General features: G+C 32.1%; 1 protein-coding gene across 1 annotated transcript in view; it reads left to right on the plus strand.

Moving 5' to 3' along the window:
• LOC129231417 (gamma-aminobutyric acid receptor alpha-like) overlaps positions 1 to 27,453 on the plus strand; it is a gene marked incomplete in the record, with an annotated part of 271,263 nt that overhangs the window by 238,099 nt on the left and 5,711 nt on the right. The window contains 4 exon segments of the mRNA XM_054865726.1: positions 2,779 to 2,851; positions 7,121 to 7,255; positions 18,324 to 18,476; positions 20,629 to 20,906. Coding sequence (XP_054721701.1) covers positions 2,779 to 2,851; positions 7,121 to 7,255; positions 18,324 to 18,476; positions 20,629 to 20,906 — 639 coding nt within the window.

Below are 27,453 nucleotides of genomic sequence, written 5' to 3' on the forward strand. Positions count from 1 at the left end.
ATGAACGGAATAAAAATTTTCTCTCTTATTATCGAAGATGAATGAAAATAGTTTATTTTCATTCATCTATGAGTGGCTTAGGTGAGATATGACAGCTCGGATGAAAATGATTGAGCTGGCGGTGTATTTTATTTCATCTCATTAGGTTTTTTTCGTTTTTCATTTCTTTTTTAGTACTAACATTTCTGTTCAGTATGTTTCGCAAACCTTTTATTCAGCGTAATGTCAATTACGCGTGATGATTTACGTTTAATTAGAATTATGAACCGTGTTGATACCTCTATTGGTTAACTTTTAATTGTTGCATTAAGATGCTTTTTTAACCAACACGCATTCACTTTTCGGGGCCCACGAGAGGCCATATCAGCCTTGTCAGAAACTAGGGGCGCGGTCCTTAGAAGGGCCCGCCCATGAAAACTTTTTAGGGGGATGGGATCTGGAGACCAATCTGACAATGGGTCCACCTTGAACTTCGGCGGCCCTTTTGATTTTCCCTTGTGCTATAATTAAAAATAAAATAACTGATTGAAGAATGCAGTTAATTTCTTGAAATTTCAAGCACTCATCCATCATACAGAACTATAAAAGTAAACTATAATCGTTTCAAAACTTAGTTTTCCCTTCTAAGGCATAAGGGAGAGTGTTGAACCTTGGGACACTTTTTATATTTTAATTTTTAACCTCAATTATTTAAATCAAATTTAAAATCTAAATGTCACATTAAAATATCCCAACATATATCTCTGCAATGTATTTTGTAAAATTGAGACCGTTTGAAAATAAAATATTGCCAGCCATTTAAAGTAAGAGTTCCAAACTGTCCCAAGGTACAACATCCTATTGCACCTTGAGACACATCGTGTTGTACCGTGGGAAAATCTTCATGATTCAGGAAACAGCCATGTACTTGAAACAATTTTCCACAAAAAAAAAGACTTTTTCCTGGTAAGGAATTAAATTGTGAATAATGAATAATAAATAAATTAATTATCATTTATTATTAAATGTGTTTAAAAGACTACATCAGATTAAACATTTTTCCACGCTCTTAAATATCTTAATTATTAAGAACCATGCATATGTTTTACCTTTGAAAGTGTCCTAAAGTACAATATGTTTGGCTGTTCCAAGGTACAATCATAAAAAGGTTTAAAAAAATAGTGGTCATCTAGATGCACTATCATTATTTTCTCATGACCAAAATATTTAAAGTGTTTCTCTTTTATAACAAAATAAAATTCAGTATTAGTTGTTCAAATAGAAAGACAGAATATGAAATAAAAATGTTAAAAAAATATTTACTTTGGGGGGTCTTGAAATTTTCTTTCTTTCACAAAATCATCAATTTAACTCATTTGATGCTGATTGTTTGCTGTGGCACCATTCAGTGGTGAAGGCTACCATGTTACAAAAATTATGGATGCTGAAAATAGATTCCTAGAAATTAGCAGTGTCCCAAGGTACAACACTCTCCGCTACAGTAAAATCAATCAGTTTCATGCCCTTATTTTATCTATTTTTTAACTTAAAAACAATCAGAAGAGATCAGATATTGCGATACATTTTACTTAATATTTTGCGTCTAAGTTTCTTAATTTCATTACAAGGAGTAGCCGTAGTTCATTCTCACTCAATCATGTTTAAATCTACTCGATCATGTCTGAGATCACTTTTCAAACGCTAGATGCTCTGCGCAGTTAGTAATTTTCTTTCATGTTTCTGACAATTCGCTTAGTGTTTCCTACCTGAAAAAAGGTAGATGATAATATTGGGTCAGTTTTTGAACGATGTTTACATTGTGACACGTTATAAGAATAATGAAATAAATTCGTCTTCAAAGTATTTCATTTTTTCAGTGTCGAGTTGTATGAATCAATAAAGCATTAAAATAGATCAATAGTATATTTAACATGAATGTTAAGAAATAAGTGTTACACCCAATTTAATGAAATCTGAGAGATTTGATTTTGAACATGTGCTAGAGTTGTATTTTTATTTACGTTTGCTTCTAAACTACACTCGTGTCCAAAGTTGAGGTCACAAGCATAATCTCTTCGAAAACTGAAAAAATATTCGCATCATTCGAAAATTCAACTGGAAAAATTTATTCTTGAAATTAGCACAATGCAATTACAATGGGAAAACGAACATAGAGACATAACAACGTGAAATTTTTTTAATTGGGAATTAAGAAACAGGGATATCAAAAAGTGTTAAAGTATGAATTAAAGAGCATTTATCTCAGGAGAAACTTGTCTAATATGGAGTGTGCCCACCATGCACTGCTATAAACATTAGAGCAGGAATTAGTAAATGGAGGAAACAAGTCATTAGCGAAAGCTGAGGCCAAGACTCCAAGTCACGGGACTCAAGAATGACGAATAGTTGACACTTTTTGCGTGAAACTAGCGAAATAAACTTGATTTCTTCCGATGTTTTGCTTTAAAATCTGTCATATGACTTGGGGTCTGGTTCAAGAAAAAATATACACTACCTCCTTGTTCCAAAAGCGCGGCTTTTAATTTAGAAAAGATAGTAGGAGGGGGGGGGGTTACGCTGAGCAATGGTTCTTTCTAGACCGTCCTAAACATGTTCAATAAGATTGAGATCCAGAGACTTCGAGGTCCAATCCATACGTCGAATATTCTCTTCCTCAACATGTTTGTGACCTAAATTTTGGACATGAGTGTATATACCTATATTTGTATAATTTTATTTTTTCAGTAAATTAATTTTATGTGCATAGAGTTATATTTGGCTTTGAACAGGTTGACCATTCGTGCAAGTTGCCCAATGAAATTGGAAAATTTTCCTATGGATGTACAAAGGTGCCCATTACAAATTGGGAGCTGTAAGTACAATTTTTTAGACCAAATTGTCTAAACCTTCATTGCGTTTTTTTTTTTTTTTTTTTTTTTTTTTTTTTTTGTTGTATTTATGAATTCTGTAGATGGCAGAAACAATAATTTTATATTTATTTTGAAATTAGCCATACCATTTCTTAAACCGTACAAAACCTTCCAACACATTTTGGTAAAAAAAGTCTAATATTGACGTTGGAAATATTTTAAAACATTTTTAACGCAATATTTTTTCTCTTGTTTATAGAATTGTTAGTTGAAACAAGCAGATTCTCAAAGACAAAAGTATTTCTGTAGTCCAATTCAACATCTAGAGTATTTGTATGAATTTAGCTACAAAGATAGCACCAAAAGTATGAGCAGGTGGTTGCTTATTTGTAGCACACTGTTTTGTAAATGAGAGGCATACATCAGTTAACATATACGTAAAATAACTTATCTTTTTACTTATTTCTTTATTTGTTCTTTTTTTTAAGACGAACGTAAGGAAAAACTATGTGGCAACAGCAGAATGAAATTCGACCCACAGATTAACTCTATGCCGATCTTACTCTCTTTTGTCTGAGATTTACAAGATTCTGCCAAAAAAGTTTTGAATCAATTTTCGAAACATCAATTCTTTTTATCTTTGTTTTCGCATTTTCGTTGAGAAAAATTTCCGTTTGCCCACCGGCTCTTCCCCGAAATCTTTTTCCAAATTCCAAAATTTTTTTCTTTGAAATATCTTGTGCAAGAGTCCCCATTTCCATAATGTTTATAAATTTTCTCATAAACGTTTTTAAAAACTTGACATTAATTGAAGGATTTTCTTCCTACAAAATCTAACGAAAATGCCTTTAAAGCAACGCATGTCCAAAAAATATATTTCTTTTTTTAGGTTCTGAGGGAAAATTTTGTGCAATCATAAAGTCTTTGATTGTAGTGCTTGCAAAAGGAAGTGAAACTAATTTAATTGAGAAACTAATAAATCAATTTAAAAAAATCAGCAACTTATTACGAGAAAATTACGAGATTAATTTATTTCTTTACCTTTTTGTTTCTGGAATTAGAGGAAATTTTAAAAATTACAATAAAAAAAAGTTTTTTTGAAGACGGAAAAATATCCGAGGTATGGCGTTGATTGCTCGGGCGGCCTTTTGTTTGGTAGTAAATATTTAACACCGTGCTTTTGAAAATGTTAACAGTACGAGTGCTTTCCATCTTTGATAGTTTTATTCAATCCTATTAAGTTCATAAAATGCTTAATAAGGTCTAAAGTCATCAATGATTTCAATAAGTTTATAAATTATACAGTTATACTCCTAAAAAGAAAACCCTTTAAAATCGTTTCAAAATACTTAAATGAAATGTTCAAAATAAAATAAATTTCTCGTTTCTGTATTATAACAATATCAGCTTTTAAATTAAGTTTAATAAGGAAAAAAAGGAGTAATAAATCAGAAGCTTTCTTTATCTAGGCATAATGTTTTTCACTGCAAAAGAGTTATTCTCAGAGCAAATATATCGAGTTCTAAAGCACTTTATTTTAGAGAAATCTTATACTAAGACTCACTAGTTTTCTTTTTAAAACTTTCATTCCCTTTGCAAAGAAAAAAGAAAGAAAAAATCTTAGAAACTTTCAAGGTCTTTTTTGTAATTTAAGGATCGGCTTTATTTGAGAAAAACGGTAGGGAATATTGATACAAAATGCCACTTTTCGACGAAATGTTTGCTATCATGGATATATATTTGATAAATTTGATTGATGTGTATGATGTAAGAGTTATTCAGGGCTATGATGAGTTTTTGATAAAAAAGAATATTTCAATAAATGATTGTTCAATCTTTTATGTTTACTATAAGGAGTTAATGTATCTAAATCAGATTTCTTTTTACGAAATGAAAGATAAAAATAAATGCTAAACCTATACACTAACATTACATTTTGAAAATTTATCTTACTTGTTTACAATGTCAATAAATAAGATAATTTTATGAATTTACATATCATCATCTTTTGAGATTGGGGCAAAGTAAAATAGTTTAGGTAACTTACCTTTTTTTAAATGAGCATTTTTTTTTTTTTTTTTGAAAAAATCAGTTCATAAAGAAATTTTAATGTACTTAACGATAACAAAACTTGCATTGAAATATTTTTTTTTATTTGACATGAATGTGTTCCAAAAAAAGTGAAAAATTCTCACTCTTTTGTATGGAGCTAAATGAAAATACATAAATAAATAAAATCCAACGAAATACGCATTTTTTTTTTTTTTTTTTATTGTTAAATATATTTTGAACCAAATGAATGAATAAATGAACGAATAAAAAAATAAATAAGTTAGCAAAAACTAATGAGCAAATAAAATAGAAAATGAATAAGAAAAAAGTAAATGAATGAATAAATACGAGAAACTATAAATGAAGGAATGTGAATAAAATGTTATTTATTGAATGTGTAAGTAGTTTAAGGGGGTCCGGGACACATTTTGAAAATTTTTTTATTATCTACTTTAGAGTTTTGAAATTTTTTGAACTGATTCATCATTTATTTAATAAGCAAAATCATAACATAAATATGAAAAAAAATTATTTTTTTATTTAAATTTAATTAGTTTTTTTCAAAAAAATGGGGTTGCTTTAAATTGCTATAACTCAAAATATTGTTGGTCAATTTTCAATTTTTTTTCAAAAAAGTATGCACAAATATCTAAGCTTTAATTTTTATTCGGCGATTTTAAAAATATTGATTCAATAAAAAATAAAAAATATTTGAAGAAAAATTTCGAAAAATTCGAAGATACTTTTTTTTAAAAAAAATCATAATTTTTGAAGTAAACGTTTTTTTCAAATTCGCCGAATAAAAATTAAAGTAAATTGCTTGAAGAAGATATGCTCCAAGTTTCATTACTTTATCTCTATCGCTTCCTGACTTATAAGAGTTTGAATGCAAGAAATCGGGAAAACTTGCATCATGGAGAAAAACGCGTTTAAAGTTTTAAAGTTATGTACACATTCGTTAGATGCATGCAACAAAAATAACTATAACTTTCGTTCTATTTAAGGTAGAAACAAGATTCAAACGTCCTCTTAAGCAGAAAAAAACGGAGCAATTTTTCAAATTATAAAAAAAAATTGCAAAATTTGAGGATTTTTGTGTCCCGGACCCCCTTAATGAATGGAAGAATAAGTAAACGTATTTCACATAGCCTCGCGCGTTCATGATAAATTGTATTTAACATTTTAAATCAAAGCATAACTAATATGAAATAAATAAATACTGCACTAGGCATTAGTAGATCTCCACTACTTCTTAAAAATGTTTACTGAAAATTTTTTTTGTTTTATATTACCAAAGAGTACTTTTACATAATTAGCCACAAAATATTACAATACGGGTGTCAAAATTTTAAAATGACGTGTATTATTATGTGCTAATATACCATGACCTTTAGAGCTTTTTTTTTGACTAGATTCAACTAAATTTTTGAGAACAGTGTTAAAATATCGCTAATATAGGTGGCGCTGCAAACACCGATATTATTTTACCATTTCACTTTATCCAACACGTTACTACGTTATAATTAAAAAAAGTAAAATGATGTTAACTTACGTTGTCGACGTAGAAATACAATTTACCATTTTATTTTATGTTTGCATCATAAATATTATTTATCAAAGGTGTTTTCTTTGTCACAATGCCATAACTCCCTCAATACCTAATAAAATCTCCTAATTAAGGCATCATTTTAAAGATTATTTTCATCGCTTTAGGTGAAAAGTAAAGAGACGCGTTTTGGATGCTTTGCCGAAAAAATGATTTATTCTCCTTTTTTTATAGATATAGCTTGCAAAGAAAGAAAAAATTGAGGGAGTCTATAGAGGTTTTTTTCGCGTTAAAAATGTCCAGTTTTTAGCCGAAGATCGGTCATTTGCCAGAACTTTTCTTATTTCTTCTTTCTGGAGAGAATTGTCGTCATTGAGTGTCTGTTCCGACCTAGCATCATATCCGACCTAGTACATGAACTCTAAATGGTCAGCTATATATATTATCTCTTGTCATACAAAAATTTCGTTGTAACTAGTAATGTTAACCATTTTTGTATTAGCATCTCTTGATGTATCTGATTATTCTTTCCCAACTTCATTATTCATTAAGGCATTAACAATATTAAGATGTCCGTAGTTTTCGCTAGAGCTCATCATTTTCCTTGGCTAAAACGGAGGTACTGTATTATATCTGTAGCCCTTTTTCTCTAACTAGTATGCTCCTCTTGTAGTTGGGTACTCTGAAAGAGATATACAATACAAATGGAATCCAGCCCGAAGTGTTGTGATAGCCTCTGACATGAAACTGTCCATGTTCGATGTAACCGATACACCTACTGGAAATTTAACTGAAAGGCAGAGAAAAGGTAAGTACAGACATCGTTTATTCCAAACTAACGAGTTTCCTACATGAAATGCACCGCCAACTCAGTCATTCCAGTCGAGGACTGCAGTTTCATGCTTATTGGCACTCATCAGCCCGGCTCAGGAAGCGACTGAGCTGGAGGTGGAAAACCTCTTAAGGAAGCCAAGAGTGCCAAACAAACTGGTAGCTAATATAAAATTAGCTCTGACCAGACGAGTGACCGAAGCAATGGTTCGGTTCAATTCGAAGACTGAAGGCAAGATATGGTAATTTTAGTAAGTTACCGCCCTATAGCCAAGGTTGAGGCAGAAATACATGAAATGCACCGCCAACTAAACTTGCTGAAATTACCATAAACCGAACCATTGCTTCGGTCACTCGTCTGGTCAGAGCTAATTCTAGATTAGCTGCCAGTTTGTTTGGCATTCTTGGCTTCCGTAAGAGGTTTTCCACCTCCAGCTCAGTCACTTCGTAAGCTGGGCTGATGAGTGCTAATAAGCATGAAACTGCAATCCTCGGCTGGAATGACTGAGTAGGCGGTGCATTTCATGTATTTCTGCCTTAGCCCTGGCTACAGAGCGGTAACTTACTGAAATAACGAGTTTCCTTTTTGAGAAAGTCACCATTGTAAGTGCTTGTGTCTGGTTCAATCAATTCAGATTCATTGAAAGGCTGTGTTTGTTTTACTTTATTTAGTTTTTTTTTCTAACTCATATTCTCAGAAACTGCTTATGAACGATGTTTAAAACCACCTTTATTTTTCTTCAATATTGACCTTTATTTTTTTAGAGGTCATCAAACGTTGTTTTCATAGTCAAAAATGGGACTTCAAGAAAATCACATTTTGGTCCAAATCTACTTAAATTATATTTATTGCACTGATTGTACATTTCGGTGTTAAAATGCTTATTATAATAGTCTCACATGCTAAGTAACATAATAATAAAAAATGGCAGCAGACCACACTTCAACGCTTAAAGTAAAATTTGTACTATTTTCAAAGTTTGATAACTAGCATAGGAGACAAAAACAAAAAAAAGAAGTATAGCAAACACCAATTACTGAAATCTCACTATTAATAAAATATAACTGCAATAGAGTATTTGTTTATATTTTATAGTTTACAATTCCTCAAAAATTAGAAAAATGACTTAAATGTCATTTTTAATATCCCTGTGAACCAAAAGGTTATGGTATAAAAAATATAGTTTCTTGTTTAGTTGGATATTTTATTCAAGTAGTATTATGCATGTTGTGTATATAGTTTTGTGTGTTTGGTTTGAAAAAAAAAAGGAATTTGACTGATTAACTCACACACTAAAACATAAATAACAATTATGAAAACATCATTTAATGTGATACTATCTGCCATAAATGTAATTGAACTACATTTGAATTAATATGTAAAGATCTAAAACTCCCGATTTCGACTACGAAAACAACTCATAATGGCCTCTAAAATATCAAATATAGTAAAAGTGGTTTAAAACATCTTTTACATGTAACTTTTGGGGGTATGAGTTTAAAAAAAAACGGTCGAGGACAGCCACCCGATGGATTGACACGTTAATTCTATAAGAGTAATACCTCTATTGATATTAAACGTACAGAAAGAAAACGATAATGGTTTTTCCAAAAACTGACTCACTAAACAAATTAAAATTAACACTCCAGAAAAAGACAAAAAAGCCTCAGTGGTTGTTCTGAGAAGCAGAAGTTTAAAAAAGGACGACACAAACTTTAAACGAAATAATGTTAAGACATAAAGCATATCCTTCACTTAATACAGTATTGTGGCAATACAGTATTGTGTAAATTTTTCGCTTTATCACTCTTAAAGTTACGAAGAAGCACTCTAAATTGACTCAGAGTTCAAATGGCAGTATTATCAAAGAAGCAATTATTCGTACGCATTTGGTAAGTAGCAGTAGTTCATGTTTCTCCGCAAGGTGGTAGGCGTTCGGCAGTTATAGTTCCTCGCTTGTTGTGAGAATTTAGCGTCATGGATATCAGCACGGAAACACTTGCTAAAGTGATTCTGCATAGAAAACCCGCATCTAAGTTTTTAGAGGAAATAGGTAAAATATGTGGAGTGAGCGCAGTTAGTTGGGAGGATATGGAAGCGGTTTCAGACAACAGGAAATGCTAAAACCAACCGTATTAGAAGATGCGGATGAAAAATATTAACTTCGGTTTGTGACGACAAAACTTTATATCGAATGAGTGTTATAAATCTTCGGTTGTCCATTTTTGACCTCTCTAGGTCCATGGTGGCAGCTGGTGTTGATATTGCACCTTCAACAGTGCAATACAAGCTGCTAGAACGCTGGCGAAGGGCACGTCGGCTATACAAGAAGCAGCTTCTGACGCAACACGTGAAGAAAAAAGAAGGTCGGAAAAATAGAATATGGACTGAAAAGAACTGGGAGATAGTCAGGGTGCCATTTCGAAAAGCTTGTTCCGAGGTATGAATAAAATGTTTTGACTGTTTTTGATAGCTTATGTTATGTGCATTTCAGATCCGATTGATGCCACTTTACCAGAGTTGAGCATTTTGAGTAATTCAAGATGGCATCCAAGATGGCGCCCAAAACATTGCAAATTTTGTTATGAAGCAACATTAACTTTTAATGTATTATTATACGGTCGAACCCGCTATAGTGGACCGTCTGCGTACCCAAGGTTGTCCTAAAAAATGATTGTAAATGGGCGAATATTCTTCGACCCCCACCTCCCCCCGCCGAACACTTTTTTACATTTTCAGAGTTAGATGAACATTTAAAGGCCTTTTTAAACCCTGAAAATCACGTCAACAAGCTGTTTAGGGCTTGTAATCGTGTGATAGAAAAGTACCGAACATCACAATTTAATTTTTAAACATAGTTGAACAAATAATCTTAAATGTATGTGTATCTTACGAAAGCAAATCTAATGTTTGAGCAATTAAAAATTATTTTTTACTAAAAAAAAAATAATAATATTTTAGAAACTAAATTACAATGCATCAAAAATTTAGTTTACGACCTCTTCTCATATTTTAGTGCCCGGGGGCATCGCCCCGCTCGCCCATCTCTTCCAACGGCCGTGTGTGCACCCTGACGGCCGTAAGTCCACTAAAAAACAGATGGTTTACCATAACCAAATCAGTATTTCCTTGCACAGTTTCCGACTGACTGCTGCCATCGTCAATATTTGATAATTCTAACCTTAACCTCAATGGAAAATGTTTTGCGTTTTACAGAATTCAAAATTTATACATATATTGTCTGAAATCGATTCTAAGATAATGAAAAGAGTTACTGTAAAAACGGGGAAATTCATAGACTGTTCTACTTTCCGATTTTCAAGGGTTGATTTGAGCGAACAAAAGGATTCTGATGAATTGCCTTTACACAAAGAAGAAAGTAACAGAAGAAGAAAAAACTGGAATTGTGCGTACATCCTTAAGGATTGGTAAACATTGTATCTGGAAAAATTGTAGCAGCTAAATCAGTTAAAGTGAACAAAGCTTATGAAATGGCTATAATAGCAGTACATAATTTTCAAAAAAGTCTCCGAAGTAGATTTCATGTCAGTCAAAAAAATATTTGTTGTACGCATGGATGAGGATAAAGAGAGTGGCAAAATTTTAACCGAGTTACAGATGGACGCTTCTCTTTTATATTCCAAAATCATTGCTCTCCAAGCAAACATAGATATAAAATGACTGATGTTTTAAAATACGAACTTTCTTCTGTGCCTCCATCTATGTTTAAAGACGATGGAAACATGAGAGAGGTTGTTGGTATGTCTACTTTAATGAACATAATGAGTGTGTCGCAATCTAAAAGAAGAAGTAAGGCACCGACACTAATAATCGTTGATGGTTGTGCTTTACTGTGGGTTGTTCATTGGCCTGTAGGAGGGTCTGTATATGTTTTCCTGAAAAATTTCCTTGAAAAAATCACTGTCATGTTGAAAGATGCTCATGTCCACCTGGTATTTGACAGATACTATGACTACAGCATCAAAAGTGCAACAAGAACCAGTTGTGGGAAGAAAGTATCAAGGAAGTTTGTGCTAACTGAAACGACACCACTTCCCCTACAAAATATTACGCTGTCCAATTAAGACAACAAGCGCCAATTGATATACAGCTTTTATGTAACTTCATTTCTACAAATGTTTGTAATTTCCCATTTGAGAACCGTTTGGTTGTTACTGGACGAAATACTACGCCATTTCAAGTACATAGGGGAAACCTCAGTCAGAGAACCGATTTTAAAACAAAACACGAAGAAGCAGACTGCTATAATGATCCAGCAGCTAGCATCTGAAACTAAAATGAAAGAAAATTAAACTGTTCATCTTATATGTGACGACACTGATGTATTTGTGTTATTGTTATACTTCTACCCTCGACTAGGTATGAAAAATGAAGTCTGTATGGCATCGTTAAAACCAGGAAGGGCATTAATAGACATCAAAGAAACAGTTTCAAAATACAAGGATATAATTTCAAGTTTGCCGGCTACTCATGCCCTGCCTGACTGTGATTCTGTTGCTCCGATGGGAGAGAAAATAGTTCTGAAGTGTCTTCAGGCTGGTAAACAGTTATGAAAATTGGACCATAAAGAGAGTTAGTTGTATGACAGAGGTAATTAAATAATGCACAGCATTTATTGCTTCTTGTTATGGTGTTGAAGGTGCTACTGATATGACAGAAGTAAGAATTTCTCTTTGGGCAAAAAAAAAAAAAAAATGCTCAAGCACAGCTACGTGTTCCTTCATTTGCTTCATTACCACCCACTAAGGACTGCTTTGCCGAAAATGTAAAACGGGCTCACTTTCAAACTATTTTGTGGCTATCTGCAAACAGTCCATTATTTCTTCGCCCAGATCCAACATCATTTGGTTGGCAAAAAGATGAAATCAACAAAGAGTTTTTTCCCACTGCCATTCCGCAAAATACTTCAATTGCTTCAGACTACATTATAGTATGCCGATCTGAACTCTGCATAACTATGAGATGTAGCTGTAGGGCAAATAATATTTCCTGTAGTATAATGTGTCAATGCTTACATGAAGGGGAAAGGTGCTGCAATCCAAATACCAATATAGCTCGCATTGTGAATGAAAGTGACTCTGAAGAAGAATTTTAGTTTGATTTGTACTTTACAACTATGTAACCTTGAGCTTAAGTAACAATATCATATATATCTTTCTCACATCAACTTCAGTACTATCTTTTAAACTGCAACTTTAGAAAGAAATCCTTAATGTTAATATTTGAAACATAGTTTCATGATTCCTTATTCAAAGCATTACAATATATTTTTGTCAACTTGATTCAATAAAGCTTTAACTAAACACGCTTACATACATTTTTCACCAAAAATGACGTTGTATTCTGATTCTTCGACCTAAAAAACATATAAAAAGATATATCATATGATAAAATCGCTCCAAAACTAAATTTTCACCTTTTTGAGCGCCATCTTGAATTACTCAAAATTGCTCAAATCTGGCAGAGTGGCATCAACCGGATATAGTATCTACACAACATAAGTATTCAAAAACAGTGAAAATTTTTTATTCATACCTCAAAACAAGGTTACCCTATTTTTGGGCATTTGGCGCCCAGACTAAGAAGGTTATTTTTCCGGCGAAACACATTTTGTGGTGTAGGAATTTAGATCTAAGTTCTTGAGAAGGAGTAAAGGGGAACCTCTTAATCAGATTCACATCAATCAAGCACCCAAGTATCCGCCCAAAAAGAAGTTTTGGGGCTGTTTAAACGTTTTAGGGGCATAATATCTAGTTCCCGTAGAAGGAGTAATGAACAGCGCCAGTTAAAAAGGCATATTGACCCAAAAATTTGTTTCCATCCTTATCTGAACTGCAGACGAACGGAGATAGCGTTTTCTAACAGAACAGCGCCCGATGTCACACTTCAAAGAGAATAAAAAGCTTCTGTTTTAGAAACAATCTTACTGTACTGGATTGGCCCGGAGATTCGCCCTAATTGAATCCGGCTAATACGGATATATGGTTAAGATAAGTAGGAGTGAAATATATCGTCCGTTTTCCACGAAAAGGCACTTCGCCCAGCCTTCTCGAACGCAGACATCAATTTTACACGGGGTGATCGGTAAACACATCCCCTTGCTTGTAAATGAGACAACTAGGCAGCCTCAACTTTGGTGTGTATTTGATAGGGCATAAAAATCTTGGTGTCCTTTATATCACTTGTTTCACTTGTATGTTGCTACTTCCGTTATTCTTATATTTTAAAAACTGCTGCTTTTACGAAAAAATGCTACGATCCGTATATGCTTTCTGCCGAAAACAGCGAAATTTAAGCATCGGATATCATGTGACGAAGGCGGAGTCAAGTGCGTTTTCGTTTACAGCGGACAATATATGTGCCAGCTTAGTGCACTCCATGCTGAAAGATGTCTGTTATGTTATAAAGTCTCGAGGAGCTCCATATCAGTTATTCGTTTTAAATTTAATCATAGAAAATGTGAATAAAACTGAATTTTGTGAACTGAGGTGTATTTCGAAATTAATTGCTACATTAATGTATATACTAAATGTAAAAGTTTTTGCAGCAGTAAACTGATTTATTTATCTTATGCTTCATTTTCTTTATTTTTCTGCAAAGAAAAAAAGTTACGCGTAGATGGTAACATAATGGTAACCAGGCTGTAACCGGCCAGGTCAAATAGCATTTGAAACACGGCTAATGGAGTCAACTTTTTATCATTGTTTCCGTGTTTTGGGGGCATGTTTTGCCCTCCTGCCCTGAAGAAATTTTGTAGCGTTTGTTGTAGTAGCGAATATTTGTGTTTCATTTTTAAAGCCGTAAAAACGGGAAAGTGTATGAACTAGAGGATATAGTCTTTAATAAGGCAAACAATCATGCTGAGAAAATGCTGATTTTCAATTAGTATGAAAAACAAGCAGTAGAATTTTTTTTTTCTAAATGCAAATCATGTATTGTTTGTTAGATAAAAATACTTAGCATGCCTTAAAAGTAAAGCAAAAGTTGAAACTGATTCTTCAGCACCAAATACCGAACACCTAGTTCATGTCAATAGATTCTTTTTTCCATGTTGTTTATCTCCTTTCAAGATATACTTAAAACTGGAAACTAAAACCTAATCCAAAAAGTTCAAAATGCAAAAAAGGATTTAGAATTGAATCGAAATAAGCGTTAACTATAAAGTATTGATTGCTCAAATATACTCAAAAGATATATATATATATTATTTTCTACTTTTTGAGATAGTTTATATCCTTGATGCATATCTATAAACGCAAAAGTTTAAATTTCCCTTGACTTTGCTTGGGACTTGAAAAAAACAAAAGAAAAATGAACAGGGATTTTTAATAAAAATAACAGTTATATACTCCTAGATTAAATGTTTTAACGATTTCAATGCCCTTTTTTTGTCCTTATGTTATTAGGAAAGTTTTTCAAATTTTCAATTTTCCTCAGACATAGCAGCTTTATTAAAGAAAAACTCTAGTCACATAAAAAAAGTCCTATCTTTGCAGTTTTTTCATTTCACCAAAAATTATTCAATTTATTTAAGCAAAAAGTGTTGCAATATAGATTACATAACACGACATAAATCGTTTTAATTTCTGTAATCAAAGATAATTAACTTAATCCGGATCAACATAAAAAACTTAATGCTTCTCCCTACACCATTAATATTAGAAGTGCGGTAAGTGAGTAAAATGGAAGAAAAAAAAGTAATAGATATCAAAATGAAAATTATATGGAATAAGAAAAAAAAGTCAAGTCTCATCTGTTTAAGTTACGAGCAGAAAAATATTTTTTTAGATTTTTCACTGTGTTTCTCTCAAACTGCACCTCAAGCGGCAAATAAATTACTCTTATTTTTCAAATTCAGTATTTTGTTTAAGAAGAGAAACCAATAGAATAACTATATATGTAAACTCTCAAAAGTTGGAGTCTCAGTCTGGTTAGGTACACTAATTATGCATTTAAATTAACCTGAGCGTTAAAAAATCCCTGATAAATTTTAAAAAAATACATAAAAGGAAGAAAAAAGTATTATTCATTACTACTTTCCTCTAAGAACGAAAACAAACCCTTTCAAAATCGCGAATACAAAACAAAACCTTTTCATACAATAGTATGTAAAATAAGTCTTAAACATTTTAATAACATTTTATTTTCCTTCTTTTAAATTATTTGCTTCCAAAAGGAGTTGCAAAACAAGGGAACCTTTACATAGGTTCTGGGAATTTTCAAGTTGTCTTCAAAAATAGAGGATATACTTACACGTGTCATTGTTGAAAGTTTACAAAAACTTTCATTTTGATAACCAAATTTTACTTTAGTCATTAAAACCATTCTATGATTTCATCGTAATCATAGTCGGAAGTTAACATTTTAGCATTAAATAAATCAATTTCTAGTCATTAATTGATATTCTTATTATTTACTCAGATTCCTTACCGGGCAAGTTACTGAAAACAAATTTAAGAAACAATAAAAACATTAGTTTTTTCCCAATCGAGAGTGACTTTTCAAAATTTAATGTTTCTGAAGCAAATCATAATATTTTTAAAGCTAAAAGTATGGATTGTGAGAGAATGTGAGAAAAACTTAAGTAGGATGGCAAAGTAAAATGAAGAAATATTTGCTCTGGTATTCGTGCCACCTATCTGGTAATATTTTTACTATGTAGTATAATTTGCAATCATTTCCAGTCAGGAAAAAATTGCTTCTGAAGATCTTAGCATATGATAACTCAAGCATTTTTTTAAAAATTGATACTTATATTGTTATATTTGGATGTAATTTAAAAATAATATTTTTATTATAAAATGATAAAACTTTTGTTATAAACATTTTAAACATTAATTGATTCTTATTAACATAGGGTCCATTATTTATTTCTTTATTACTAAGTTTTTTATTAGATGAAATATTTTGTACAGTAAGTGAAGTGTATGCAAGGTGAAGTTAAATACTTCATTTCATATGCCTTCTCCATCATTTATTACTTCGTATTCATGTAATTACACTGGTCAACAAAGTTTCTGTTCCTAATTAAGTAAGTGTTGACTTTTATATTTTAAGGGATGCTGAAAAAGGATATAAGAATAAAAATGTCCTACCCCCTAAAGATTTTTGAAAATTTCAAAATCTTTAAAATCTCAATTTAATGACCTTTATTCAATACATGTACAATATTTTTGTCATTTACCATTTCATTAACAATTACAAAGCTTAAAACTAGCATAAAACACAAAAAATATATATTGTTTAAAAAGTTTTAGAAGAATGGAAGAGATTTTTGATGAAAAAAATTATCATACTAGTAAAAATATTTCCAAAATGTCATACTTTATGTAGCTGTAAATGCCTGATCAGCGGTTGCTTTATTATTGTCTCACTCACACAAACTTAAATAAGATATAACATTCTAATAAGATTCCAACAGCAATCCCGAGCATATTAGGAGTACACCGTCCGTGATATTCCGTTTAAATTGCAGAAATATCCTAGTGGAAGCGCTTCCCATGCTCGTCGCTCACAGTTGCCATACTTTCAGGGGGAAATTTAGTGTCATTGAACATCCTAATTTTTTGTAATTTTTTACCATGTCCTAAATTAATTTTTCATAATAGGGACTTGTATTATTTCCTATGAACTGTGTCACAACATTTTTAAAATCATTCCATGCTGTTTTTTTTTTCTAAGACACTTAAACTAGCTTCAAAATTTTGGTCCTACATAAGCTTTCTTATATGTGGTTCAATGAAAATATCCTTCTTAATTTTTGCATAAATGAGTGATGGGAACTATTCCTACAAATATTAAAATCCACACCCTTTTTATCTATTTAACGAAATTCTTCATCAATTCCAACTTTATGTGCAAAGGTGGGGAAATATTTTTTATAAAATCGAACAGAGGAAGGTTTTGCATGTTTTTTTTCGTCTGCAATATATTGTTTGTGTTCTGGCCATTTCGTTTTTGATATACTGTTCATGTATTGCCCTGCTGTTCCACTCACCAGAAAATAGCAGTATAATGTATAATCAAGTTGCAGACCAATGAAAACGGTAGTTATTTTAAAAAACTGCCCATAAGCTCCAATTATGATGTGAATAGTCAATTTCGTGAATCAATATCTTCATATTTTTGTAGGATTCTTTCAACTCGCAAGAATAAGCTATGGGGACCAAAGGCAGAGCATTTCCAAACGCCGAAAGACAAGTTCAACTACCGTGATCTTGCGTGAAACCAAAATGATACGGAGCGCCTAGCTCCATCTGCTCAAGGTCGCATATATAAAACTTATCAAAGTGACTTCGGTTTTTACTCTCTTGTTACATGTTCTATCGCTGTAATAAGTAAAAAATCGTGTCTATGGATTATATGCATCTAAAAAGTATATATATTAAACTTTTAACTGCTATAGCATATATAATCCAAAACTTTTCAATGAAATTTCTTAAAATTGGAGGGTGAAAGACAATTTTTGCAAGAATATTCTTTTTCAGCACCTTGAAATATGTAAGAAACAACCTAAGTACATTGAGGGACAGAAATTTCGCTAAAATTTGTTTTTCAGTTTTATTAATTACTTAACATTTCTTCATTAAATAACTCATTCATTTATTGGTTCGTTGTTTCAGTATCAGAACATTAACTCGGGCGGTCTATTTTTTACTTTATGAATTGATCAGAAGTTATTGAACTCAAACTATTTTATTAGAAAATAATTTATTTTTTTACTTGCCTCCGCTAAGAAAAAGGAAAAGAAAAAAAAATCAACTTTTTTTGAAGGTACATATTTACTCCCAAGGACAAAAAATAATGTTTTGATGAAATTACTGTTATACTCTACAGTGGTTTTTCTTTAAATACTCTATTTTTCAAAAAATAAAAATCCAATTTTTCAATTTAAAAAAAGTAATTTTTCTTAACAATAACATTTTGCACCGCAATCCCCTACTATTACTAATTGCGCTACTATTTAAAGTGCGTAATTTCTGTTTCGAAATGTATTGCATATAATGTTTGATTCATTTAATAGGTCCTTTTTCGGTACTGATGGTAAGTTTTCACTTGAAGCGACACATGGGGTATTTCATCATTGAGGTTTATGCTCCATGTACGATGCTTGTTGTACTCTCTTGGGTTGCATTTTGGATAAATAGAGAGGCTACTGCAGATCGAGTCGCCCTTGGTAAGAACTGATTTTTAATTTTGTGTGTTTTAAGTATGCCATGCGTTAGTGGACTTTCATAATTGTAATTTCTACTGCAAGATATGTATAGTAGGAAAGTAATATTTACACTAACAAGAAAGAAGGACTGATATCGCAAAAGTGTGCGGTTTTAAGGATCATCTATTTTAAGTGACCCATCGGAAGCAACCTTTCTCTAGCTCAAGTTTTATTAGCAAATTAAAAAAAAAAATAATTTGAATTCTGAAATTTTGAATTCAAATTATGTTTTTCGCAATCACGAATTGAGACAGGACCCTAACTCATTGGAGTTATTGTTTCTAGAAACGGCTCCTGTTCCCCCCCCCCCCAAGCCTGCCTCTCTTCCTGGGCGGTTACGTGTGCATAGTTGTGTGTGTAAGTGTGTAGGCTTTTGTGTGTGTGTAGACCTGTGTGTATGCACATAGGCGTATGTGAGTGTATGTGTGGGAAGTCGTGTGTGAGTGTGTAAGCGTGCGTGTGTGTTGGACATGGACGCCTCCGACCAGGAGAAGCGAATAGTTCAAGACCGGAGCAGCCGCGCCGCCTACAGAGGACGGTGGACGGTGTTGCTGCAGAGGCTTCTGGTTCAAGCTGAAAAAGGCACGGACCTCAAAAACGGTCAAATAAGAACAATAAGCAATCGTGATTGCTCAAAAAACAAGCACTACAACAGGCTCTTTATCTAATAGTCTACATATTTTTATCTTTCTTTTGTCTAAGAATTGGTTTTATTGTGTGCTTTTAGCGTATAAATATGTCAATCGTCTGAATTCAAGAAAAACTACTGCAAAACCAGCTAAGTGATAATGTATTTCAGTGTTTCCTCTTAGCTTAGATGCAAATGCTTTTTCTAAAAGATAAATATCATCCTTACATTTCCTCTCATTAGTAAAATAACCATTCAGAATTGCAACACTTTCGAGAGAAACCAGTCATCTAGACAACGCTTTAAAGAAATTGGCTGACGTATAAACTCAGAGTGACAAGCCATCAAAAAGTATGTTTTTTACATATGTATAGCCATATGTATGTTACCATAAATAACATATGTATGTTGTTAATAATGCAGGGTTGATATCCGATAGAAAGTAGATACACTTGATTTTAGATTATCATACTATTTCGGGCCAGTCGTTACATTGACTCTCACTGTTTAAGGTTTATCATTCTTGGATTCGATAACTATTTACCTTTTTTTTCTTTGGGAAAAGGTATTTGGTTTTAAAAATAGAAAAATACCCTTGCAAAACCATAATCAACAACGTTTAGAGGCATAAATTCTCGCAAAAAAAAAAACCACACTTGTTTCAGGGTTATGAAAACTCCATTTTCCATGCAGAAGATAAAAGCTAATGTACATAAAGAAAGCCGAAAAAAGCAACAAAGAGGATTGCGAAAAAAGCAATAAACGATTTCAAATAAAAAAATTGATTAGCAACAAGTAAGAAAGTTAGAAAGCAATCGAAAGAACTAATTGAGGCGTATAATGTATTAAGAACTAACGCATTTTCACAGGTACGCAGTAAGAAAAACACCGATTGAATGAAAATAATAAAAGAATGCAATTGGAGGAAAAACTACGCTGATAAAAGTTAAACAGAAGAAACCATTTCAATAACTGAAACGGAGAAATTAGAAAAAGTACAGTAGGACAGATTAATATGGAAAATTCTTAGGAAAATCAATAAAATGTATTTATTAATCCTAAAAATAATAACATATAAGAAATAAAATAGTTAGACAGATGAAAATACATAAAAGGCGAAAAGAGGGGAACTGTGTCGACTGCACCAATTAAAAACCATACGAGTTTAAAGTACAATTGATATAAATAAATTGCAGATTTGCAAGTAATTTTTTGTGATGAAGATAAATTGAGATCATCAATGCTAATGAAGCACAAAAATGGCAAATTATTGCTAAACTTGTAGAGTTATGGTGCTGTGTTCATGTTGTTTACATTTTTTAACACAAAACGTAATTTGATATAAGCTTTTCTAGTTTTGGAAAGTTGTTTTCACTACTACAAAAAAAAAATTACAGACAATGATGTAACTTTTTCCTTTTGATAATTTTTAGTTATATTTGTCGATACTAATTTAAAACCATAATATTTTTTTTTCAAATGTAGGAGTTACAACAGTGCTTACAATGACTTTCCTTGGCCTGGAATGTAGAAATAATCTGCCCAAAGTTCCGTACTGCACTGCCTTGGACTATTATGTGGCCATCAGTTTTGGGTTTATATTCGCTACTATAATTCAATTTGCCATCGTTCATCATTTCACGAAGGTCGGAAGTGGAGAATATTACTTCCCACCCACGCCATCAGACTCGGAAGAAGAAGAAGAAGAAATGACGACAAGCCTCAAACCTGGCGTAACTTTTAACTCAACCCAATTAAATAAGGTTATTTGTTTCTTTTTCTTGCGAAGTTTTATCCTTTGGGAGCATTTATTTTCAAGTTTTTTTTTTAAATAAATATTTATACATTTAGACACGTCAATGGAGTATAAATGGTGTTTTTATTTTTGGATTAGTGCTCTTGGTAAGTATTGTAATTGGATAATACTAATTCAAAGTCTGGGTGTATGCATAGATGCATCTTTGAGCGTTTTTCCTTTTTTTTTTTTAAGTTTGATCTTGTTCTTTTTCTTTTACAATTTTGATTTTATTTTCACTTTAAATTGTACATCATGGGAAAAATGTTTCATGCAGACGTTTGAGTTTTAGGTCCTTCAAAAGCTAGGAATTCTATGTATTCGAAAGATTTTGTTTGAATTTTCTACGGGATTTGGGTTGAATATGCAAATTGCTTCAAGATAACCCGAATTCAAAGCTTACCTTAGACAAGATAAGTGATTTTAAATGGTACAGTTCGAGATTGAAATCAAAAATGGTTAAGTTCAAGAATGGAATTCATTTCCTCAGATAAAATTACGTTTGGTTTCGCTTTAAAACCTGTCCGTCAAAGATGGCAACGTTGGGGCCATTTCTCACTTGCGATGTTCGAAAAAATTTTCAAACTGCTTTATCTTGAGAACGATGCATGATATTTTGCTGCGATATTTTCTTTTTTTCATGTTTTTGCAAAATAATCATTCTTTTTCTAAAACGAAATGCACCATTTGAAGACATGGGTTATTTTTTTCTTTTGCTACATTCCCCTGAAGACAATATTTAAAATCCATTTTTGAATTAAAGCTGCAACTTTTAAGTTTTGCAGGTTTTAGTGACATTCTTAAAAAGAAGGTGTTTCAGAAACTCTATACGTAACGGCATACTTGAAAATTCAAATATTTATTCAGCAGTAAGTTGCCGGGAGACAGTTTTTAATCAAGTTACATAAACAAGGGTTGCGTTCGACGAACCTCACCGGTCGACCGGTGAGTAATCGGTTACTAACCGTAACGTTCTATCATCTATCGGTTACCGCACCGGTTACCATTTTATGCTGTTGATTGGTTGATTGAAGCACGTGATCAATAGCTGTCACGTGATCGGTTAACCGGAAGCTACCGGTTGAGCTCGTCGAACGCAAACAAAAAGGCACAACGTAATGGCAATACGACGGCACATATATTTGGATGCTACCTTAAAGGCTTTGCGTAGAGAATGGTTTAGGCTGGCAAATCGATTAAACTGCGTTCGTATTTTTGTAAATGTATATATATATATATATATATATATATATATATATATATATTAGGGTGGTCCTTATTTATATGGGAAATTTTTTTTTTCGGAATTCAACAAGTGACGCCCCCTAGTTTTGTGACTCTATAATAAAAAGTAATCGGTGCAAAATTTGAACTCGTTCGGTCAATAATAACACGTGCCCCTAGGAAGTTGAACTTTAACACTTTTGATAATTTTCTCACAAATCTTTGAGTTTTTACTTCAGACCCCGTACATCGTTTCTCCTATGTTTGCAAAATATTTTTACTGCGAGGTAGCCCTAAAATTAATCTTTTTAAATACTGCATATCGTCTAAAGATTTTACATTGAATAAGAATGAAATAGTGCTTTAGAAACTTTGCCTTAATCGTACGCTTTTCTCAATGTATCTCAATCGTGTGCATTTTTTTTTCCCGATAGTCTTGAACTGTCTGTAAAATACTAAATTGCTTTTGTGACTCATATTTGGTAAATTGATTGTGAAATCCGTCGATTAATTTTGCTCCTCTTTCAGTTGTATCATTTACGACTTTCAGCATTTTAACGATATCTCTTCCCTTTAAATAGCTTCCTTCATTTTGCCATGAATCAGGATCACATAGGAAAACATCTTTTGGTGTTTGTAACTTATCAAACAGTTTTATTTACTTGTAATTGATTCTATAAAGAGGAAGATCTTTACTAAGAAAGTATTCCAAATCATCTACTGTTATCTGAAATTTTTTATACAGTCATCAGACACGTCTTCCTATTCAGCAAGCATTTTTTTGAAGTAGTCTTTTCCTATCTTCAAAGTCAATTCCTTCATCCAATACGGACAAAGCTACTAGTTCATCCCCTAAATACCATATGTGATTTATGAATTTTTCAATCACTGCTTCTTCTGCATGTTTGTCATCATTTTGTACGCTGCAGGTTTTTTAGACACTAGACTTTATATTAGTTTAAAAGGCCTAGAATGGGTTGCTGCGAAAAACTATATCTTCTTACAGCATTTAACTGTAAAACAGCATTTAGGGCATTCTCTTCATATAAGGTCAATTTAAACTGTTTCCTAAATATATAAATATTCAAACAATAAATTCCTTTTGCCACCCATTTGGCTCACAGATAAGCTCCAGGTTGCCGAAAACATATCCCTGTAGGAGGGAGGACTAAACCAAGAAATATTATTACACGTTATGAGAATTCTCTGTAATATTTCTTAATTCCGCTTTCTACGAGCAATAATATGTCATCAAATTCTTCTTTTAGAATTTAAGTGGTATGTGTACTTTTTGAATTTTGAAGCGCTTAAATAATGGAATATCGAGTCTAGAACTAAGAAAGGCAAGAACTTCTATAAAGACACTCTGCAGTACGATTTCAAGTGCATGATGATAGCAACACAAATGCAATATATCACCGTTCAGCTTTTGTTCTAAAAAATTACATGCACAATTTATACGGCCGGTATTGTAAACCGCTGTATAAAACACTACAGCTTGAACAGTCAGCAATAAAGAGCAATCATCTAAGGTATCATATGCAACTGAAGAAATATCTCAGAAATTCTGAGTAGCTGTTCAACATTGGGACCTGAAGCTATCATGGTAAGCCTATCAGCGTGAATTCATGAAATCTGATTTTACCTCTCAAAGATTTTCTCTTGCTCTCTTAAGGGATGTACGATTGATCATAAGGTTATTTGGATTTAAATTTACTGCATCTACATAGGCTGTAAATAAATGAACAGCATCTTTGTCCCTAATATGGCATTGGCATTTGTCTAACATTGATGAAATGCGAGCAGATATCAATAGTTGTCAAGCTTTTTTGCGTTGTGGTAGACCAGATATAGAAAAAAGGTTCAACAAATTAGGATAGATACCCATTTCGGTTTCTAAATCTTGTGAATTGGAAGAGGAATTTGATGATAATAAAGGACTATGTACTGAAATAGAAGACAGTTTAAAGTATAGATTTTTACATTATTCCGATCTGGAATTTTTTTAAATTTATATTTAAGATATGGAAAATAGAGTTTACTTTTATTGTAGGGTAATCGAGGATTTTTCAAAATTTAAATTATAAGAATGCATAAACATTTAAGTATTTAACTAAAGAACAGCGAATTAAAATATAATTGTCATTACTTATATTTATAGCATGGAAACCTAGTGACCCTATTTGCCACACCTATTAGATACACAGAAAATTTTCTAAATCAACACCCCCAAAGCCAGGAGGAGGCAATTTGTTGTTGTCAAAAATCATTCATTAATGGCTTTTAAAATCTCTTGTATCCATCTTGGTGGTAAGAAATGTTCTCCTGCCGCTTGGTTTGAAACGAGCGCGAATTGCGGTATGCCCGTCCCTAGGCCACTGGTGTACATGTACCCTACGTAATATGTAAAATATTACAGAATGAAAATGAGAGAATGGTTGGTCTGGAAGTAGTAACATCTATTGAGGTTCAAAATTACTTTAAATATGAAACCTGGGAATATTTTTACATAAAAATGAGAAAATCCGCATTTTTTTCTTCGAAACTCAAAAAAGGGGGCCCTAGGGGCACGTGTTAATATTCATGGATTGACTTAAAATTTTGCATGGATCATTTATTTGTGTAATGGAACAAATTGAGGGGGCGTCGTGTACAATGTCTACAACTTCAAAAATAAGGACCATCCTAATATATGTCTACTATATATTAAAATCTGTTCGCGTCCGTCTGTCTGTCTGTCTGTCTGTCTGTCTGTCTGAAGATCGATCTTCTCGAGAACCGCTGCGAATCGAGAGTCAAACGAGATACCGATCGATTCGAAATTTTCCAAAGAAAACAATAGGACCAATCTCGTAATTGTACGACTTTAATTAGCGGAGATATTAATTAAAACGTTAATTAACATAACGTTATTCAGGAATTTTTATTTCTTTCCTGTTGCCATTTTGCATATGCGTGACAAAGTAAAATTCTAATAACTGTTTTAAAAGAGATTTTTTTGGCTGCTGTCCAAATCTTAAAACAACGTTTCCATCTAGAATTTCATTTTAATTTAATTTAAAATTGGTTGCCCTATTCAGACATAGCCTTTATTTTATCGTCTGTCCTTTTTTTTATTTTTTACATTCAACGTTCTTAACTCTTTTCAACATATGAAAGTTGTTTCTTTAGCTATGTTTAGTGGTTGTAGTGTAAGTTTATCATTTACCGGCCTCATATTTTGGTACACTTAGGATGTGCGACCAATTATGTTTATTTTGTTGGACTTTTTCCCGTCACATGGATGAGTTTTCTAATTGTAACAAGTCTCTTTTTCTTTACTGTTTCTATTTTTAAAATACAGTTTATATCGTTAAAAGAACATGTTAAATTAAGATTGTTTGGATTTCTATGTGAAACAGAGTTGAACAAAAAAGATTGTTTTTAAGGATATTTACTAAAGCTAAATTGGAATCTGATGACTTGGTATTAAATTAAAGCTTTTTAGTAGTTATTTAGTCTTGGTGCTTTAATGTCACGTAATCAACCAAAAAGTATGTGTCATTCTATGTAAAAAGCTTATTGTAATTGTACATAAATAGTTCAGATATAGTCTATCAGATGTAATTCATTTTAACGTGAGCACAGATTATAGTTGATAATGCATATATTTTCATCTTTAGTGCTAATTGAAAATACTCATAACTTGTATTATTGATAACTATGATTAACGTTAAATAGATTTTTGCCAAAAATATGCTCTACTGGTGTTTTGCAAACTTTGCATTACGCGTATTTATTTACTCCTTAGCGCGTTAGAAACTGATGTCAGAGTAATACAAAAACATCAATTGGACATATCTTTCATTTTTTAAGTAGCCCGTGCAACGCCGGGCACGCAGCTAGTATATATATATAATGTGTGTGTACTTTCCTGAATGAAGTTGCAACTAAAAATGAAAATAGGGTTCGATAAATAAAGTAAACGTTTCTTTTGGCCTTAGGCTACTCACTAAAATTTTAAGTTTACATATAGAGGTACTGATTTACATATAAAGGTCCTGAAAACCCTGATTTTTTCCAACTGACTCTAAACCTTGCTATACTCAAAATCAGAAGCTCTCCTTTTCAGGAAATGTAATGCTTAACAGTACTGAGCAACATTTAAAAAACCAAAAATTTTGAAATTGGCATTTCTGAACAAAAAAGAAAAGAAAAAATAAATAAAATAAATAAATAAGTAAAATAAAAATAACAATTAGAAAAAAAAATCAAAAACAGATTTTTTCTTCAAAAAGATGTAGCAAGAAATGGTGCAAACTATTTTTTAAAAAAAAAGATCATTTCTTTCAAATAAAAAATATTTTCAACAAAATGTCGTGCACCTTCTTAGAGAAAAAATAACTAAAAAATTTCGTTAGTGTTCGTGAGAAATGGCGCCAGGATTGCTTTCTTTGGTGGGCTGTATCTCGGGCCAGGATCAGGACTCTTTTTGGAAAAACGAAAATACGGCTGTAAGTCATGTGAGATATTTTCTTTTCTTTTTTTTTTAACGTGAATTTTGTGTGTGTGTGTGTGTGTGTGTGTGTGTGAGAGAGAGAGAGAGAGATAAAATATGCCTTTAATTATCATGAAATTACTCATAACAGATGATAATAAAAAAAATCTATGAAAATTTAAGTTTAAATTGTGTTGAGTTTAACAGAAATGTTGACTTGACCTGCATAGGAACACGGGGCGAAACTATGAAAAAACGTCAAAAAAATTATCAAATTAAAAAATTATGAAACGTTCTTTTGTTTACATAAAAACATATAAAACCATATTTGATGAACAAATATAAATAAATAAATAAATAAATAAAATTTCATATTTACTTCAATTGAAAAAAGAAGGAGTCATATTCAGAGAACTGATAAGTATTTTTTTTTTTAGTAACTCTTGTGCACAGTTCGTTCAAGTATACTGTGCTTCACATGCATCACATGATCATGTTCTTTTTTGGATTCTTCGATGCCTTAATAAGGCTCCTGGAGTCATTATAATGCAGCTCTTGGCTTTATTGGGCTAATGTCTACTTTTCTGGAGTTATCAAATCACAGGAAAAAAATAATAACACAGTGATATTTTCCCTTTCTGATTCGTTTACTACATAAGTTAGGCTTTCTAAAACAATTAATAATGTTTTTACACTAGTAAACTACAGTGAACTATTAAGAAACAAACTTTACTCTAAAACAAGGTCAGACATGTAATTCTGTAACTCTTCTTGCTGTATTTTTGTCTGTTGATAACTAACTGCTTGCTGACTT

The sequence above is a fragment of the Uloborus diversus genome, chromosome 10 (genome assembly GCF_026930045.1).
Source record: "Uloborus diversus isolate 005 chromosome 10, Udiv.v.3.1, whole genome shotgun sequence".
Lineage (NCBI taxonomy): Eukaryota > Metazoa > Arthropoda > Arachnida > Araneae > Uloboridae > Uloborus > Uloborus diversus.